This window comes from Thrips palmi, unplaced genomic scaffold, assembly GCF_012932325.1.
Source record: "Thrips palmi isolate BJ-2018 unplaced genomic scaffold, TpBJ-2018v1 HiC_scaffold_1, whole genome shotgun sequence".
NCBI lineage: Eukaryota > Metazoa > Arthropoda > Insecta > Thysanoptera > Thripidae > Thrips > Thrips palmi.
Genome location: NW_023144620.1, coordinates 8,351,030 through 8,363,844, shown reverse-complemented (window position 1 = coordinate 8,363,844; position 12,815 = coordinate 8,351,030). Strand labels below are relative to the sequence as shown.

General features: G+C 61.0%; 1 protein-coding gene across 3 annotated transcripts in view; it reads right to left on the bottom strand.

Annotated features, from left to right (window-relative positions):
• The window catches only part of LOC117644645 (secretin receptor-like), a 65,926-nt gene extending 58,197 nt beyond the window's left edge, over nt 1–7,729 (bottom strand). For all 3 annotated transcript variants that reach the window (XM_034384259.1, XM_034384271.1, XM_034384265.1), the window contains exons 1-2: nt 7,211–7,729; nt 112–235 (exon numbers count right to left, since the gene is read on the bottom strand). In XM_034384259.1, the coding sequence (XP_034240150.1) occupies nt 112–235; nt 7,211–7,213 (127 nt within the window). In that variant the 5' untranslated portion in view covers nt 7,214–7,729. The remainder of the gene's footprint in view (nt 1–111; nt 236–7,210) is intronic.
• Between the last annotated feature and the right edge of the window lie 5,086 nt (nt 7,730–12,815).

Sequence of the window (12,815 nt, the reverse complement as noted above, 5' to 3'; positions counted from 1 at the left end):
GAAAACTTTGGCGACAGATTGTAAATGGAGCAGCTTTCGCTAAACTTTCTTTGCCAACTGTTTTGAATTATTCTGGTGATGGTTTTTCCGTGTTTCCCGCTTCAAGCTTACCGGCGCCCAGGCTGCCGAGGACGACGGAGCGGTTGAACTCGACGGCGCCTTGGGACATGCACCACTCGTGCATCTCCTCGATGTTGCGCCGCTGCTGGTCAGGGCCTCCGAACACGGGGTCCACCTGAAACCAAGGTCACGCCAAGGTCACACCAAGGGTGGAGAAAAAACAAGCTGCGAACGATACTCTCGCCTGATTTTCAAGAGACTGTACAGGGCGACGGACGACGGTCTGGTAAAAGTTTGAGACATTAATTTTTTTTTACTACGCGCCCTTTAGTATGGCGATCGTAGCGTCGGGTGGCGCTCTGAGTCAAGCCCTGCCCAGCCTCGCACAAACCCACCCCGCCCCGCCCTGCGGAAGTGGTGTCTTGATGGCTTCGGCGGCGATCTACTCCCCCAACATGAAGGCGTAAACTCTGTTTCCGTCCATTTTCACCTCCCTCCTTCGTCAAACCGCACTCAGGCGTGGAAAATTGAGCCGGGCAGGCTGAGGCTTCGAACCATGCGGAGACGGGCGCGGCCCCGGAGAGGCCACCCGTCCAACCGCGTCTAAGACACTCGCAAACACCTGTCGACGAGAACTTAAATACACCCTAAATATATGAAAGATAATTGTGTTGATAATATGCATGGGATGGCCCGCTCTGGTGAGAGCAGGCCGTGGTTCGGGGTGCTGGGGGTGGTCGCCGGCTTACTTTCAAGGTTACACTGTCTTGGCACGAAAACGTGTGCTCGGACACAGCAGTTCTGGTCTTGGTCCTGGTCGTATAGTCCGCGAGTTAAATATTCGATTCGTGGCACGTGTTACTTCGTGCAAACCCTTCACTAGCCCGGGCACCAAGAGTGCTGGTTCTCGTTTTTGTCCAGAACCCTTTGTTCCGACACATTCTGGGGCTCCGGTTTTTTTAACGCTTTTGACGCGCACCCCTCCCAGCTTGAGAGGAGGGCCTTCTCTCTCGAGCTGCCAGGCAGCCTTTGCGTCGGTGCGGAGCGGTGCGGAGCTTGGTGCTGGAACCACTCACCGGCCGAAAAGGAAAAGCAACGCAAGTGCGAGGGCTTCCCGTGGCGAGGCCGGCGAGGCCCCAAGCTCTTGGGAGGCTTTTGGCAGATTGCCCACGTGCTTTCCAGCCGCAAGCAGGGCCCCGGGCCCCACGGGCCCCAGCGCCGGGGAACCTGCTGCTGAGTCGGCTCCAAGAATAAACAGATAAAAAGACGGGCAATTTTGCACGGAGCGCTGTCGCTCGTCATAAGCCGCGTATACGGCTACCCGCGAGGGTGTTAGGCTCGCAAATGCCACCTTTTTAGGGGCCGTTTTAAGGTCAACCCGGCCGTTGTGGCGTTTAGAGCGCTTTCGGCGTCAGAGTTGTAACTGAATTTTGATCGCCGCTCTCTCCATTCCATCTGCCGATTACCTTACCATTGTTACGCGGTAGTCATCCCTGAAAGCGTCCCCGTTTTGCGCCAAGTCCTCGCGGCGACTTTGGGTCTGGGTCGATGACTTCGATTGGGTGCCCTTTGTCCGAATCGACGGCAATGCTCTATTTTTATCTTCGCTCATCGCTAGACATCAATCATCGGCGGGGCGGTTGCCTCGGTGACACCACGGTGACACGGTGGCATCGGCCCGTCCGAGGAACTAAATCGACTTGCCACCTGTGACTCACCACCAACGGAACGCTGCCTCTCCATCATTTTCACCGAGGACTCGATGTGCAGATCGGCAAACTCGCACCCAGTCCCGCGGAAAAGTCATCGAAACTGCCGTTACGCACGGGCCATAACGCCCACGCAACAACAACAACAACAAAAGCGTTGGTGCGGTGACAAGGCTAAGGTTCCAAGAGCCATCAACAAGCAGCGTGTCATCCACATGGGGCAGTTAGTCTCTTCCAATAACTCTTTGGAATGCAGCCAGACACGGCGTCAGGCCCAGTCGCCCTTCACGCACGCGCGCACACAATATCGGAGTATGTTATGGACGCTTGTTCTTTTTGTCGTAACTGCTTTAGTAGTTTACTCCTTTTATGGACCTTCGATCGGGTCACAGAAAGTTCTTAAGTTTCCAGAAATTAAGCGACAAGCAAAGTACTTCTCTTCTATTTATCAATTTGACACGTGTTTCAATCAGGTTACTCATTTTTACTCAAGTATTTAGCCTTTCTACCTTACAATCCAGGGGACTGGGCTCGGGGTTACAACAGAAGCCTCATATTACTAAGTTCGCAGTGGTAAGGAGCCCGAAGAATGATCTTTCTGCCTTGTCCAGAACAGGCGTCCAGTAAAATGAAACTCTCTTCCCAGCCCAAGGCACGAGAATTAATAAACTCTCGGCCATTGGAAAACACCTCGGGCGGGCGCGTCCGAGGATGGAGCGATCTGCTGCATTGGTGGCAACCGACGTGCGGAGGAAAATAGAATCAGGTTTACGGACGATTGGATGGCCTGGCAGAGATTAAAGACGGGGGACTTTATCTGTTCGGCAAAGCAGCAATTACTCGAGACCACTCTCGGGTAAACACAAACACTCTCATGCCATTTCACAAGGGATTTAAAAAACAGCACTTGACGGGTAAAACTAAGGCATTCTTTCCCCAAGTCGACCAACACTTAGGCCCAGCCTGCAGGAGCATATCTACCCTATCCCTCCTATCTAAATTCTTGGAAGTTTCATATCCGCACGCTTCAGGACAGGCAGCTGACTCGAAGTACCCCCTTCTTGAAGCGTGATCCCAGTTTCAGCAGTGTTCATAATGCGCCCAAACGGGTTTCCAGCCCAACATTTGCGTGACTGACCCATAAACGCTTCCCAAACACTGCAGCGCGTGGGCGGTAATGCGTGGCTGTGTTGACGCTGGAGGCTCACTGGAGATTATGGACGCCCGCCTGGCCTGCCAGCCCTGGCTGCCCGCCGGAAGGCTGCCTGCTTTGCCTGACGGCCGGGCGACCGTTTTGGGACACACCTGTCACACGGCCGAGCCGGGCCGGGCTGACTCACTTGTTTAGGAAGTTGTTTACCGCTGGAGCGAGGGACCAGGGAACCAGGAAACGCCCACACTGATACAACCACGCAAGCCGCCGCCACGCCCGGAGCAGTTACCGGCATGTGCGCTGATTTGACGTCATTTGGCACAGAAAGGGGCCCTATGTCACCAGGCCGTCACCGGCCGATCCTCGCTAGATACGCCGTATGAGTGCCCCGTTTGTCCCAGGTTGCGCGCTGGAGGGGGGAGGGGGGGGGAGGGAGGGGACTTGATTCGGGCATCGTTACGCCGTTCCGAGGCGACACAGGACGCTGCCTCTTGCGGACAACGAGAGCCTCTAGTGCATAAGGCCCGCGATGCCGGCCAAACGATCGAACACTGTTTTCCGCTCGTCACATTTTTGCTCTGTTTCACGTTGACTTCTGTGTAGTCAGAATCTTTTTCAGTGCGAACGGGCTCTGCCCTCGTACCGCTCACATGCACTCAGTCCCCCCGCCCCCCAGCGAGGCTAGCCTTGAGTCAATGTGACTTAACAGCGCAAACCCCGCGCGCTCCCGCGCCTGGAGGAGAGTGGAAAGTAATTCCACGACTGGCGACGAAGTGGGACAAGAATCTCAGCAGTTAGAAACCTGTGTACGTGTGTGTGTGTGTGTGCTTTCGGCTCTGCGCCGCTGTGTGTGTGTGTGTTGCCCGGGCACACATAGTCAGCGTCCCATTCGCACGTCGGCACGGCACTGGAATTGCTGGGCGGGTCGCAAGGTCGGCCTGGTTACCCACCTCCAGACCGTTGGCGGGTGCACGGTTCACTGACTGACTTCCAAGGCCGCTTCTTTCGGCGCCCCGCTCGCCGTTTCGGCCAGCTTCAAGTGGTTCCAGGGGCCGGCCAATTTCACCGATACTTCTTAATTTTACCGATACTTCTTCCGCGCCGGTTGCCGAAGAAACGACTGCTGGGAAAGGTAGCGGCCGGAACTCGCCCCACAACCCGAAAGTCAAAAATATGGGTTTCGAGTAGGTGCATGGAATCCAGCAGGAAGTAGACGACTATACGTCGCATCGGCTGGTTGCACTGTCACTGTGGGTTGAGTCCAACGCCCGCGAAGAAAGACCCCGCCGTCGAGAGAAAGGAGGGAGTCTAATTTTTCAAGGCCAAGGGTGACGAGGGCGGGGAGGTCGGTCAGGACGCTATCTCTCGCCGCGAGGACGGCCAGTGGCCCCAAGTCACCTCCGCGTCGCCCTGGGGCCCCGGGGCGCTGGCTCTGCGGCGCTGGCTCTGCGGCCACGCTAATCATCCCTCCTCGCTTTCAGCCCCGCCTTTGCCGTTTCTTACACCTCTTGGAACTTTGTCATCCAGCGGACCGGAGCGGCGGAGAGGCGGAGCAGGTGGCCGAGGGAAAACAATTACCAGACCACTCTAATCAATCCTCCCCGCAGCCGATGAGCCGTGAAGGTGGGACAAGCAGACGACGGCGGCCCCGAGCGACTGAGGGGTGCCGGTGGCGCCGGCGGGGAGGGTGCGCAAACTTCGTTAACTTGAGCGGGTTCATGTCTGCTGGTGTTCAGCGGCCCCGCCCGCGGCCGCACAACATTAGCACTCTCCGAGGGGGGGGGCGGCAAAATATTAGCCGCCGGCTTTTCATTTTTCGTTTCCCGTCTTTGCGCGCCAAAACGGATTACACCCGCGCGGCGGCTCTAATTTAATGTGGGCCGAAATACTGTCCCGCTTTGACGCGTCGCCGAAATGCTATTCGCGCGTCCCAAAACAGTGGCCGCGATCCCGCGGACTGTCACGTTCATTACCATTTATTGCATTACGCTGTGAAACGGGTTAGTCGGGCCTCGGTCCGCGTCCGCGCCGTTCGCGGCGTCCGCGGCGTCCACACACTCGTCATATCGGGGTAACGACGCGGAACCGACAAACCTCGGACTCGCCCTGCCGGCCAGCGAGAACCGCCGCACCACGGTGGCCATGCTGTCCCTCTCGCTCTCGCGGGGCGTCCCGCGGGCCGCACGGGTGCGAGAGAGACAGAGTCGGGAGCCGCGCGTCGTAATTGCTGCGACATTCTTTCTGCTTTGTCCCTTTCCGCCTTTCCGCTCTCGCGCATTCTTTGCGTTTGAAAAAGGCGGGGCTGGGAAAAGGCAAGGCCACAGTACCGGAGTCGAGCAGCCCCGCGGGGCTGGAGGGCCTGGAGCCGCACTTGTCGGGGTTGTAGTGTAGTGGCCCGGCGGGCCAGCTGTACTTGCGAAGGGTTGCCTCACGCGGGGCAGCGGCACCAGGGCGGCACCAGGGCGGCACCAGGGCGGCACCAGGGCCGGCCAGGGTACGCCATCCGCCGGGGCTCGTTAGCAGGACTGTCTCTGTCCATCTCAGGCATTCCCTTTGAGGACACACACTCTGTCTCTCTCGCCTTTTCCTCTCAAAGTGTGCGTGCGTGTGTGCGTGTGCGAGGGCCCCCGAGTGTGGGTCGGGTGTCGGAATATGGAAGGCTGGGAGCGGGCTGGGCGTCCCATATGTGTCCCCGTCCCTCTGGTATGGATGTCTTTGACCGGATCCAACAGCAAGGGATCCATGTTGTCTTGTGAGTGTTGCTAGCGGAAAGATGACGAATTCCGGCACGATGCCTGGGGACATATGGCGCTGTACGTCAAATGGCATGCTGCCAGCGCCGCTCGGAAAACAATACCCCTTCTTGTTCGAGGCGCCCTCGTCGCCTAAACCGATAAGCAGTTTGCATTTTCTTTAAAATTACTTTTTTTGATTGACGGCATTCCAGCGGGCGCCGTGCGTGCCTTGCGGGACGGGCCCCGTAATCAGGAAGGAAATGCCGATGCGATGCGGCGATGCCGCGCCCGTATCGCTCGAATCAGATGGTGCGTTCCGTTATCTCGCCTCGGCTGCTGACACGCCGCTGTAAGTCGCTGTAAGACGCTCTAAGTCGCACTAATTCACCCGGCGCCCCCCGAATCTGTGCTCCGAGCCTTCAGTGTCTCGGCTGCCTCCCCGCGGCACCGTCCGCCCTTCCAGGGCCTTCCAGGGCCTTCCAGGGCCTTCCAGGGCCTTCCAGGGCCTTCCAGGGCCTTCCAGGGCCTTCCAGGGCCTTCCAGGGCCTTCCAGGGCCTTCCAGGGCCTTCCAGGGCCTTCCAGGACCTTCCAGGACCTTCCAGGGCCTTCCAGGGCCTTCCAGGGCCTTCCAGGACCTTCCAGGGCCTTCCAGGGACGCCGGAGACGTCCTTCAGGAACACGCCTGGCGTCTGCCTGAGCAGGACGGTCCGGGGGGAGGGAAAACACGAGGCTGCTTTCCTACAAAAATAAAGTACAGTACGCGAGGTCTGTAAACCCAACGGCGCCGTTCACGTGGGAGGTCCTTATCAATGCACTTTCCGGTTGAGGTAGGCAACCCAACGGACAGACAGGCAACGAACCGGGCACGTTCCAGTCCCGATAAGCTTCCCAGTGCCACAGGAACGGGAGCATGGGCGAGGGGAGGGGGGACACTTGCCGAGACTGACGACTCCGGTTTCACCCCATCAGCCCGGCCAGACCTCCGTCTCTCTCTCCCTCCCTTCGGCTGTCCAGACCGTCTGCCCCCCAGAGTTGCCCAGACAGTCGAACAGCTCTATCTGACCGACCACATTACCATGGCGCGCACACAAAGTGATTTCGGTTTCGGTAGGCCTCCTCACGGCCGCGCGCCCGAGAACCCCGTGAAAGCAGCTTACATTCCAGAAAAGCCGTGTCGTTGGCAAAAGAGAATGGACTTATCTCTGGTTTACTTGGCAGCGCTTCCTGCCGTGGCCCACAAAAACGCCCCCTTTTCGAAAGCGCCGTGCCGACGCTGCTTATCGCCACTGTGCGCCAGGAGAGGCGGTCCTTAGAACACTGTACGGACCGCCCGGTGTGTCTGCCTGCCTGCCACTCAGTGAAATGCCACGCCCTTTCCCGCCTTTTCGTGTCTGTCGCTGGTAAGCAACAAGGGCTTTCAGGGGTTTCAACTTCAAGTGTGAGGGGCTTCGGCACGGAAGCCATAGGTAAACTTAAAATAAAGTGTTTTTTTTTTGTAAAAGAAACCCACTTGTACAGTACACTGCAACGCATTCCAAGGTCTGGGACCTACCATTTTGGCGGCTGCTGTCAACGAGACGGGGTTCAGGTTGTCCTGGCACGCGGTCGCTGCGGTGCTGCGGGTGCGCGGGGTAGCTTGGCGCCGCGCCGCTCACTCCGGTTCGGTCCAAAACACTTGTTGCACCTGGGGCCAAGCCTGGGGCCAAGCCTGGGGCACTCCCTGCACCGCACTGTCTCGCACTCCCGCGCTCAGGCGCCGCGCACCGGCAGGCGCACCCCGCCGGCCAAGGTGATGCACTCGGTGAGCTTCTCGCAGTGGCGGCATGCTCCGGCCGGCGGCGGCTCCAGCCTCGGCTCCAGCCGCGCTGCCGGTCCGGGGGTGCCCGGAGTGCCCGGAGTCCGAGCCCACATGGAATTCTCGGAGGTCTTCGTCGTTGTCGTCGAGCCGACGGGCTGGCCGGTGGTGGGGACTCCGAGAGAATGCACGAGGGCGCGCGAGCGACGCCGGCAGAGCGAAGCCGGGACAGCGACAGAGACGCACGGCACCGCCACACCGAGCACGACCGCCCCGCTCGCCACGCTTCGAGCGACTGAGGAGGATCGGCGCTCCGGGCGGCGCGGCGCCCCGCCCCACGGAGGCCCCACCGCCGCCCCCGCCCGCCCCCGCCCCTCGCGACGCGGCCAGGCTAGGCGAGACAGCACACACACATGCACACCGGGGGTGTCGGGTGCGCTGGGCCTGCTCAGGTCGAGACTGCGTCGGCGAGGTGGACGCCGACCGCGGGATGAAGTTATCCGTTCGCCTTGGGGGCCTTCGGGCCACTGCCATTCCTCTGGGAAGCCGGCCAGGGCTTCCGATAGGCCGACCGGGTGGTGCTTCACGCGGTGCAAAGCCAGCCAGCTGAGCCCCCGGCCCCGGCACCCCAGACCCGGCACCCCAGCCCCCGCACCCCAGCCCCCGCACCCCAGCCCCCGCACCCCAGCCCCCGCACCCCAGCCCCCGCACCCCAGCCCCAGCAGGCGTGGATCCAGGGGGAGGCAAAAAATCGCTCTGAAAGTAGGCGACGTTCGCAACATCACCCCCTGAACCCGTCCCTGACCCCCTAGGCACCAGCGCGCCACCAGCCCGTGACGAAATGCACCCTAGAGTTTGGTGCCCCTGGGGCGGGAGCCGGGGGTGGAGGGCGGGCAGTGACCACACCCCGGCCGCTGCCCTCCGACCCTCCGAGTTGGAGGCGAGGCCGGGCCGAGGCCTGGCGGACAATGGCCTCTGCGTCATCCCTTGTTTTCACTCGGCCGATCCAAGGCCTGGCCCTGCCGGCCGGCCTGCTGGACACAGTCATCAGGCCGTGGCAACGGGCCGCCTGATTGGGTGGGCCTCTCGAAGGGGCAGGCGTGGGTACAGAGGGGCCTTTGTGGCCGATGGTCCCGCCTTGGTCCCGCAGGCATGCCGCGGCAGCTGCACTCTTGCATATCTCGCCTTCAAAGAAGAGAGATAAAACACCCGTTTTTTGTTGTTGTTCTCATTTAGACTAGAGCAAAAACCAATATTCTTTCTTGTCTCCTCGAGTCTTGAACTTGATCTGAGCCGACACACTCCAACAAACTTGATACACGTCGCGACAGAAGATCCCCATCCTGACGAATCTTATCGGCATTTTTTTTCTGCTATCTGTCAGCACGTGTCCTGGCGTGTCCTGGCGGCCGGCGCGTGCCTGGAGGTCCTGGTGCCGCCGTCTCCCTCCCGTGGAGTGAGGCGCGGCCTCGTCGACCAGTGCAGGCGCCTCGCGGCTCCTCGATCGACATAAATTACCTGGAAGAAATGTCACGGGGCATCACGTTGGCTGTGCCGCGGCGTTCCCGGGAAAGGGATCGAAGCGAGCGCACACATTAGAGGGCCGCGGCAAAGGCGAGATGAATTCCGAGAACAGCGCGGCCCAACGAGTCTAGTAATTGTGACAAGATATGATTGATTTCGACGAGCCGTTCTCTGTCGCACTCATGGAGCGTCCCGTTGGCGAGCGAGAGGGACGGAGCAATGCAAAGAAGCGACCCTTCAGAACCACTCAGCCGCCGCCGACTTAGCGCTGAAACGGTGAAAAGAGGTCGGCGCTCCGAAACCAGAGCAGCAGCAGGTGGTTGGGGCAAATCAGGGGCGGCCCGAACCCCAAACAAAAGCCTTGTGCCGCGAGTGGAAAAAACAAAAACATCGATCTTTTAGAAGAGGCGTTTGCTTGCTTTTGACCCTCCTCTGTGCATACGCCTTGTCGCCCCAATGTTGTCGGCCGGTAATTTGATGACGCCGCATTATGTGCTCGGCAAGGATGAAGGCTGGCTAGGCGTGACGGCCCGTTAAGGCACCGACACCTGTCCGGCAAACCCACGCCACGCCGGCCGGGCCCAACAGTGGGCTAGAAGGCCGGTGGAGAGGTGGCCAAACTCTACACGCGTTTTGAGCTCTAGAGTCGCTAAGCAGGACTCAAACCGTACGTGTGACCCCACCTTTGGATTCCTCGTTTGGAGAGCAATCCAATGATGGGGTCACACGTTCGGTTTCGATACCATGTAGCGACTCTGGAACTCAAAGCGCGTCCAGAATTTTGGCCGCCTTTACCGGTCCTCTGGCCCACTGTGTAGCCCCCAGGGTCCGGCTGGGCCACTGCATAACGTCCCAGAAGTTGTTACCCCCACCCTCCAAATCGCCTCTTCTCTCCTCCATCACATGAACCATCGATTGCCAATGGGTCGATGCTGTCCGGCCACATGGGCCCCTCGACCTTGGGCAAAAGGGGCAAACACCTCCACTTTTCCTAATTGACCTAGCGCTTGTCCCCACTTGCTGAGAAAAAGTGAGTGACTGTTTGAGAGTGTTTGTTTGTCCGACAGATGGCGCGGCGGCGTCTTGAACCAGAGTGAAGCCTTGAGAGGCAATGAAGGGCCTGGCCATCAAGGGTAGTTGTGCCCGGCGGGGTGGCACTTAGCCGGACAATGAGCAGCTGCCTGGGACAATGACGAAGGGCGGCTTTCGCGGAAGAGGCCTCCGTCGGTCGACTCGAGGAGGGCTTGGTGGCGGCGGAGAGCGCGCGCGCCGGCGGGCACGCTCTCTGCCCCGCTGGCGCGCACGTTGGGTTGCCTGCCGCCACGGCGCACCCGACGACGGCGACGTCTCTGTGGCAGTAAGGGCCTCCGATTCTCATAAAGGCGGTCGTCCATATTCATCCGCGCAACAAGGGGCGGGGCGGGGCGGGGCGGGGCGGGGCGGGGCCACGGAGACGAGACGGCGCTTTGCAATTCGAAAAGCCGGCTCGCCGGTCGGCAAGGGAGCAGCCCTGGCGGCCCTGGGTGGCAGCCCTGGCCAGCCTCACGTTCCCGCCAAGGACGCTCGCACGGCGTAAAGGACCCCGTTGAAGGGCCCGGTTACCCTCGGCGTTACCCTTGGCGCCGCCCTTCATGAATCAAAAGGTTCATCTCGCACTGCAGGACGATTCCGAACCGCGGTTTCGGAGCTCCGTCCCTCTCGCACTCGGCGCGCGTCCCGTAGGCGCGCGACAGAGACGGAGACACCTACCCGCGGTACCTCCGCGCCCCTTTACGGCCCATTACTCTGAGTTACTGGCTACTCCGCGTCGCCCCACGCCCCGCCTGCTGCCTGCGCGTGGCCCGGCCCACCCGGCCGATGAGCACCGAATCTACCTATCGGCCGCCGGATACTGGATGGCCCGATGCCGTCGGGTTGACGGCGTGGAGTCGGAGGCGGGGATGGAGTATAGGGGATGGTTTTCTGCAGGGGCAGCACTTGGAGACACGCCACTGTCGGGGCGAGGTAGGGGTGTAGGCTCGGCCGTCCGGCACGAGGAGACCAGGAGGCTGTTCATTGCCTTGTTTGTGCTTTACGAGCCCGTTTAGCAGCAGTCTGTGGGCAGTTGGTGCAAGTGGCGGGGCCCCCGCGGGGGTCAGGGGGTCGTAAAGGAGCAGCGGGGTGTCGGCGCGCGCGCCACGCACGCAGGGCGCAAGGGCCGAGGATGTCGCGTCAGGGTTTACAGCGTATGGGCCGGACTGTCAAAACACCCGGGGTGGGGGTGGGGGTTCTTGCCGAAACCCTCCGCCCTCCATGGCGCGGCATGGCGGCGGCGCTCATCACCGGGACGGGACGACGGGACGCCATACGGGACGGGGCTGCGGTGAAACGGGACACTCTGGCCACACCGCGGTGCAGGGGCGGGGGCCTGCCGATGTGCGCACACACAATGACACGCACGCACACACGCGCACACACACGCGCACACGCACACACACGCACACACAGTGCGTCCGTCCTGCGGCGCCGCGTTCCTCGACGGCTGATAGCTTGACAGAGGGGCGCAGGGGCGCCCGGAGCTCCTTTCGTGCGCCGCTTGACTGCGTTTGCGTCGCCCCGCGCGCGCCGCAGGGGCACTATTGGCATGGCGCTGCGGTCGCAACCCCTCCTGGCAGTCCTCTAGCCCCGCCACACAGTGGGCCAGAAGATTGGTGGTGGAGGCGGTTGAAATCTCGAACGCGTTTTGAGCTCCAGACCTGCTAAATGGGACTCGAACCGAACGTGTGATCCCACCAATGGATTCCTGGTTCGGAGAGCTGTCCATTGGTGGGGTTACCTGTTCGGTTCGAGTCCCATTTAGCGACGTTGGAGCTCGAAACGCGTTCGAGATTTTGGCCACCCAAATGCGCGGTACCACGGCCTCCCTTGGGCTGGAGACCCCCAGCGAGAAAAGCGAGTCAGTCTTTTCTGTTCTCTCTCTCTCTCTCTCTCTCTCTCTCTCTCTCTCTCTCTCTCTCTCTCTCTCTCTCTCTCTCTCTCTCTCTCTCTCTCTCTCTCCGTCGACCCAGCATAGCAGCCCCTCCAAGTTTGCGCGGGCTGAGTGACGGCCGTAGACGGCGGTGCGGTGCGTCGCCCTGGGGTAGGCCACCCATTCGACAGGTGCGCTGCCTCGGCCGCCTCGGCCGGCGCGCACGGCGACGTCGCAACATTAATCACGGCCGCGTCGCCTCCATCGCCGCCGCCATCCTCCTCGGCGCCCTGGATGCTCGGCCACGGCGATCACCCTCGCACTTCCCCCGCGGTGCCCCGATGCTCATCCACTTTGCGTCGATAAAAAATGAAACGCGGAGCATGAATGGTTTTCCCCCGGCCGACTCGACTAGCGCGCCGCCGCGTCCCACAGGGCGGTCCGCGGGCTGCTTCATCTCAACAGCAGCATGCTGCTGCTGCGCGGTGAGGTGAAACGCAGGGCAGGGGGTCACACCCTTGACAACGCTCTCTCAAACGGATATTGTGCTAGTGTACGCACTACGCCTGTCTGCCTGCCCGTCTGTCTGCGTCTGTTTGCCGTCGGCCCGCGTTACCTGCGCCACGCAGACAGCCACCCCGTCGGGGCGCAGATGGCGGGGGCCTGCACACAATTTCATGGGCGGCTGCGGAATTTGAAAGGCGGGATTTCTTGGCGGTCCACAGAGCCTCTGGGCGGTGGAGTGGATGGATGGTGCCCTCCTAGGCAAAACGGGCGTAACTGCAAGCGAGGCGACGAGAGGCGAGGCAGGACCAGTATTGCCATATCAAGAGTGAGGAGGAAGAGGCGACGCGGCACGGCGCGGTGGCGATGGCGGCGGCACACGGTGGA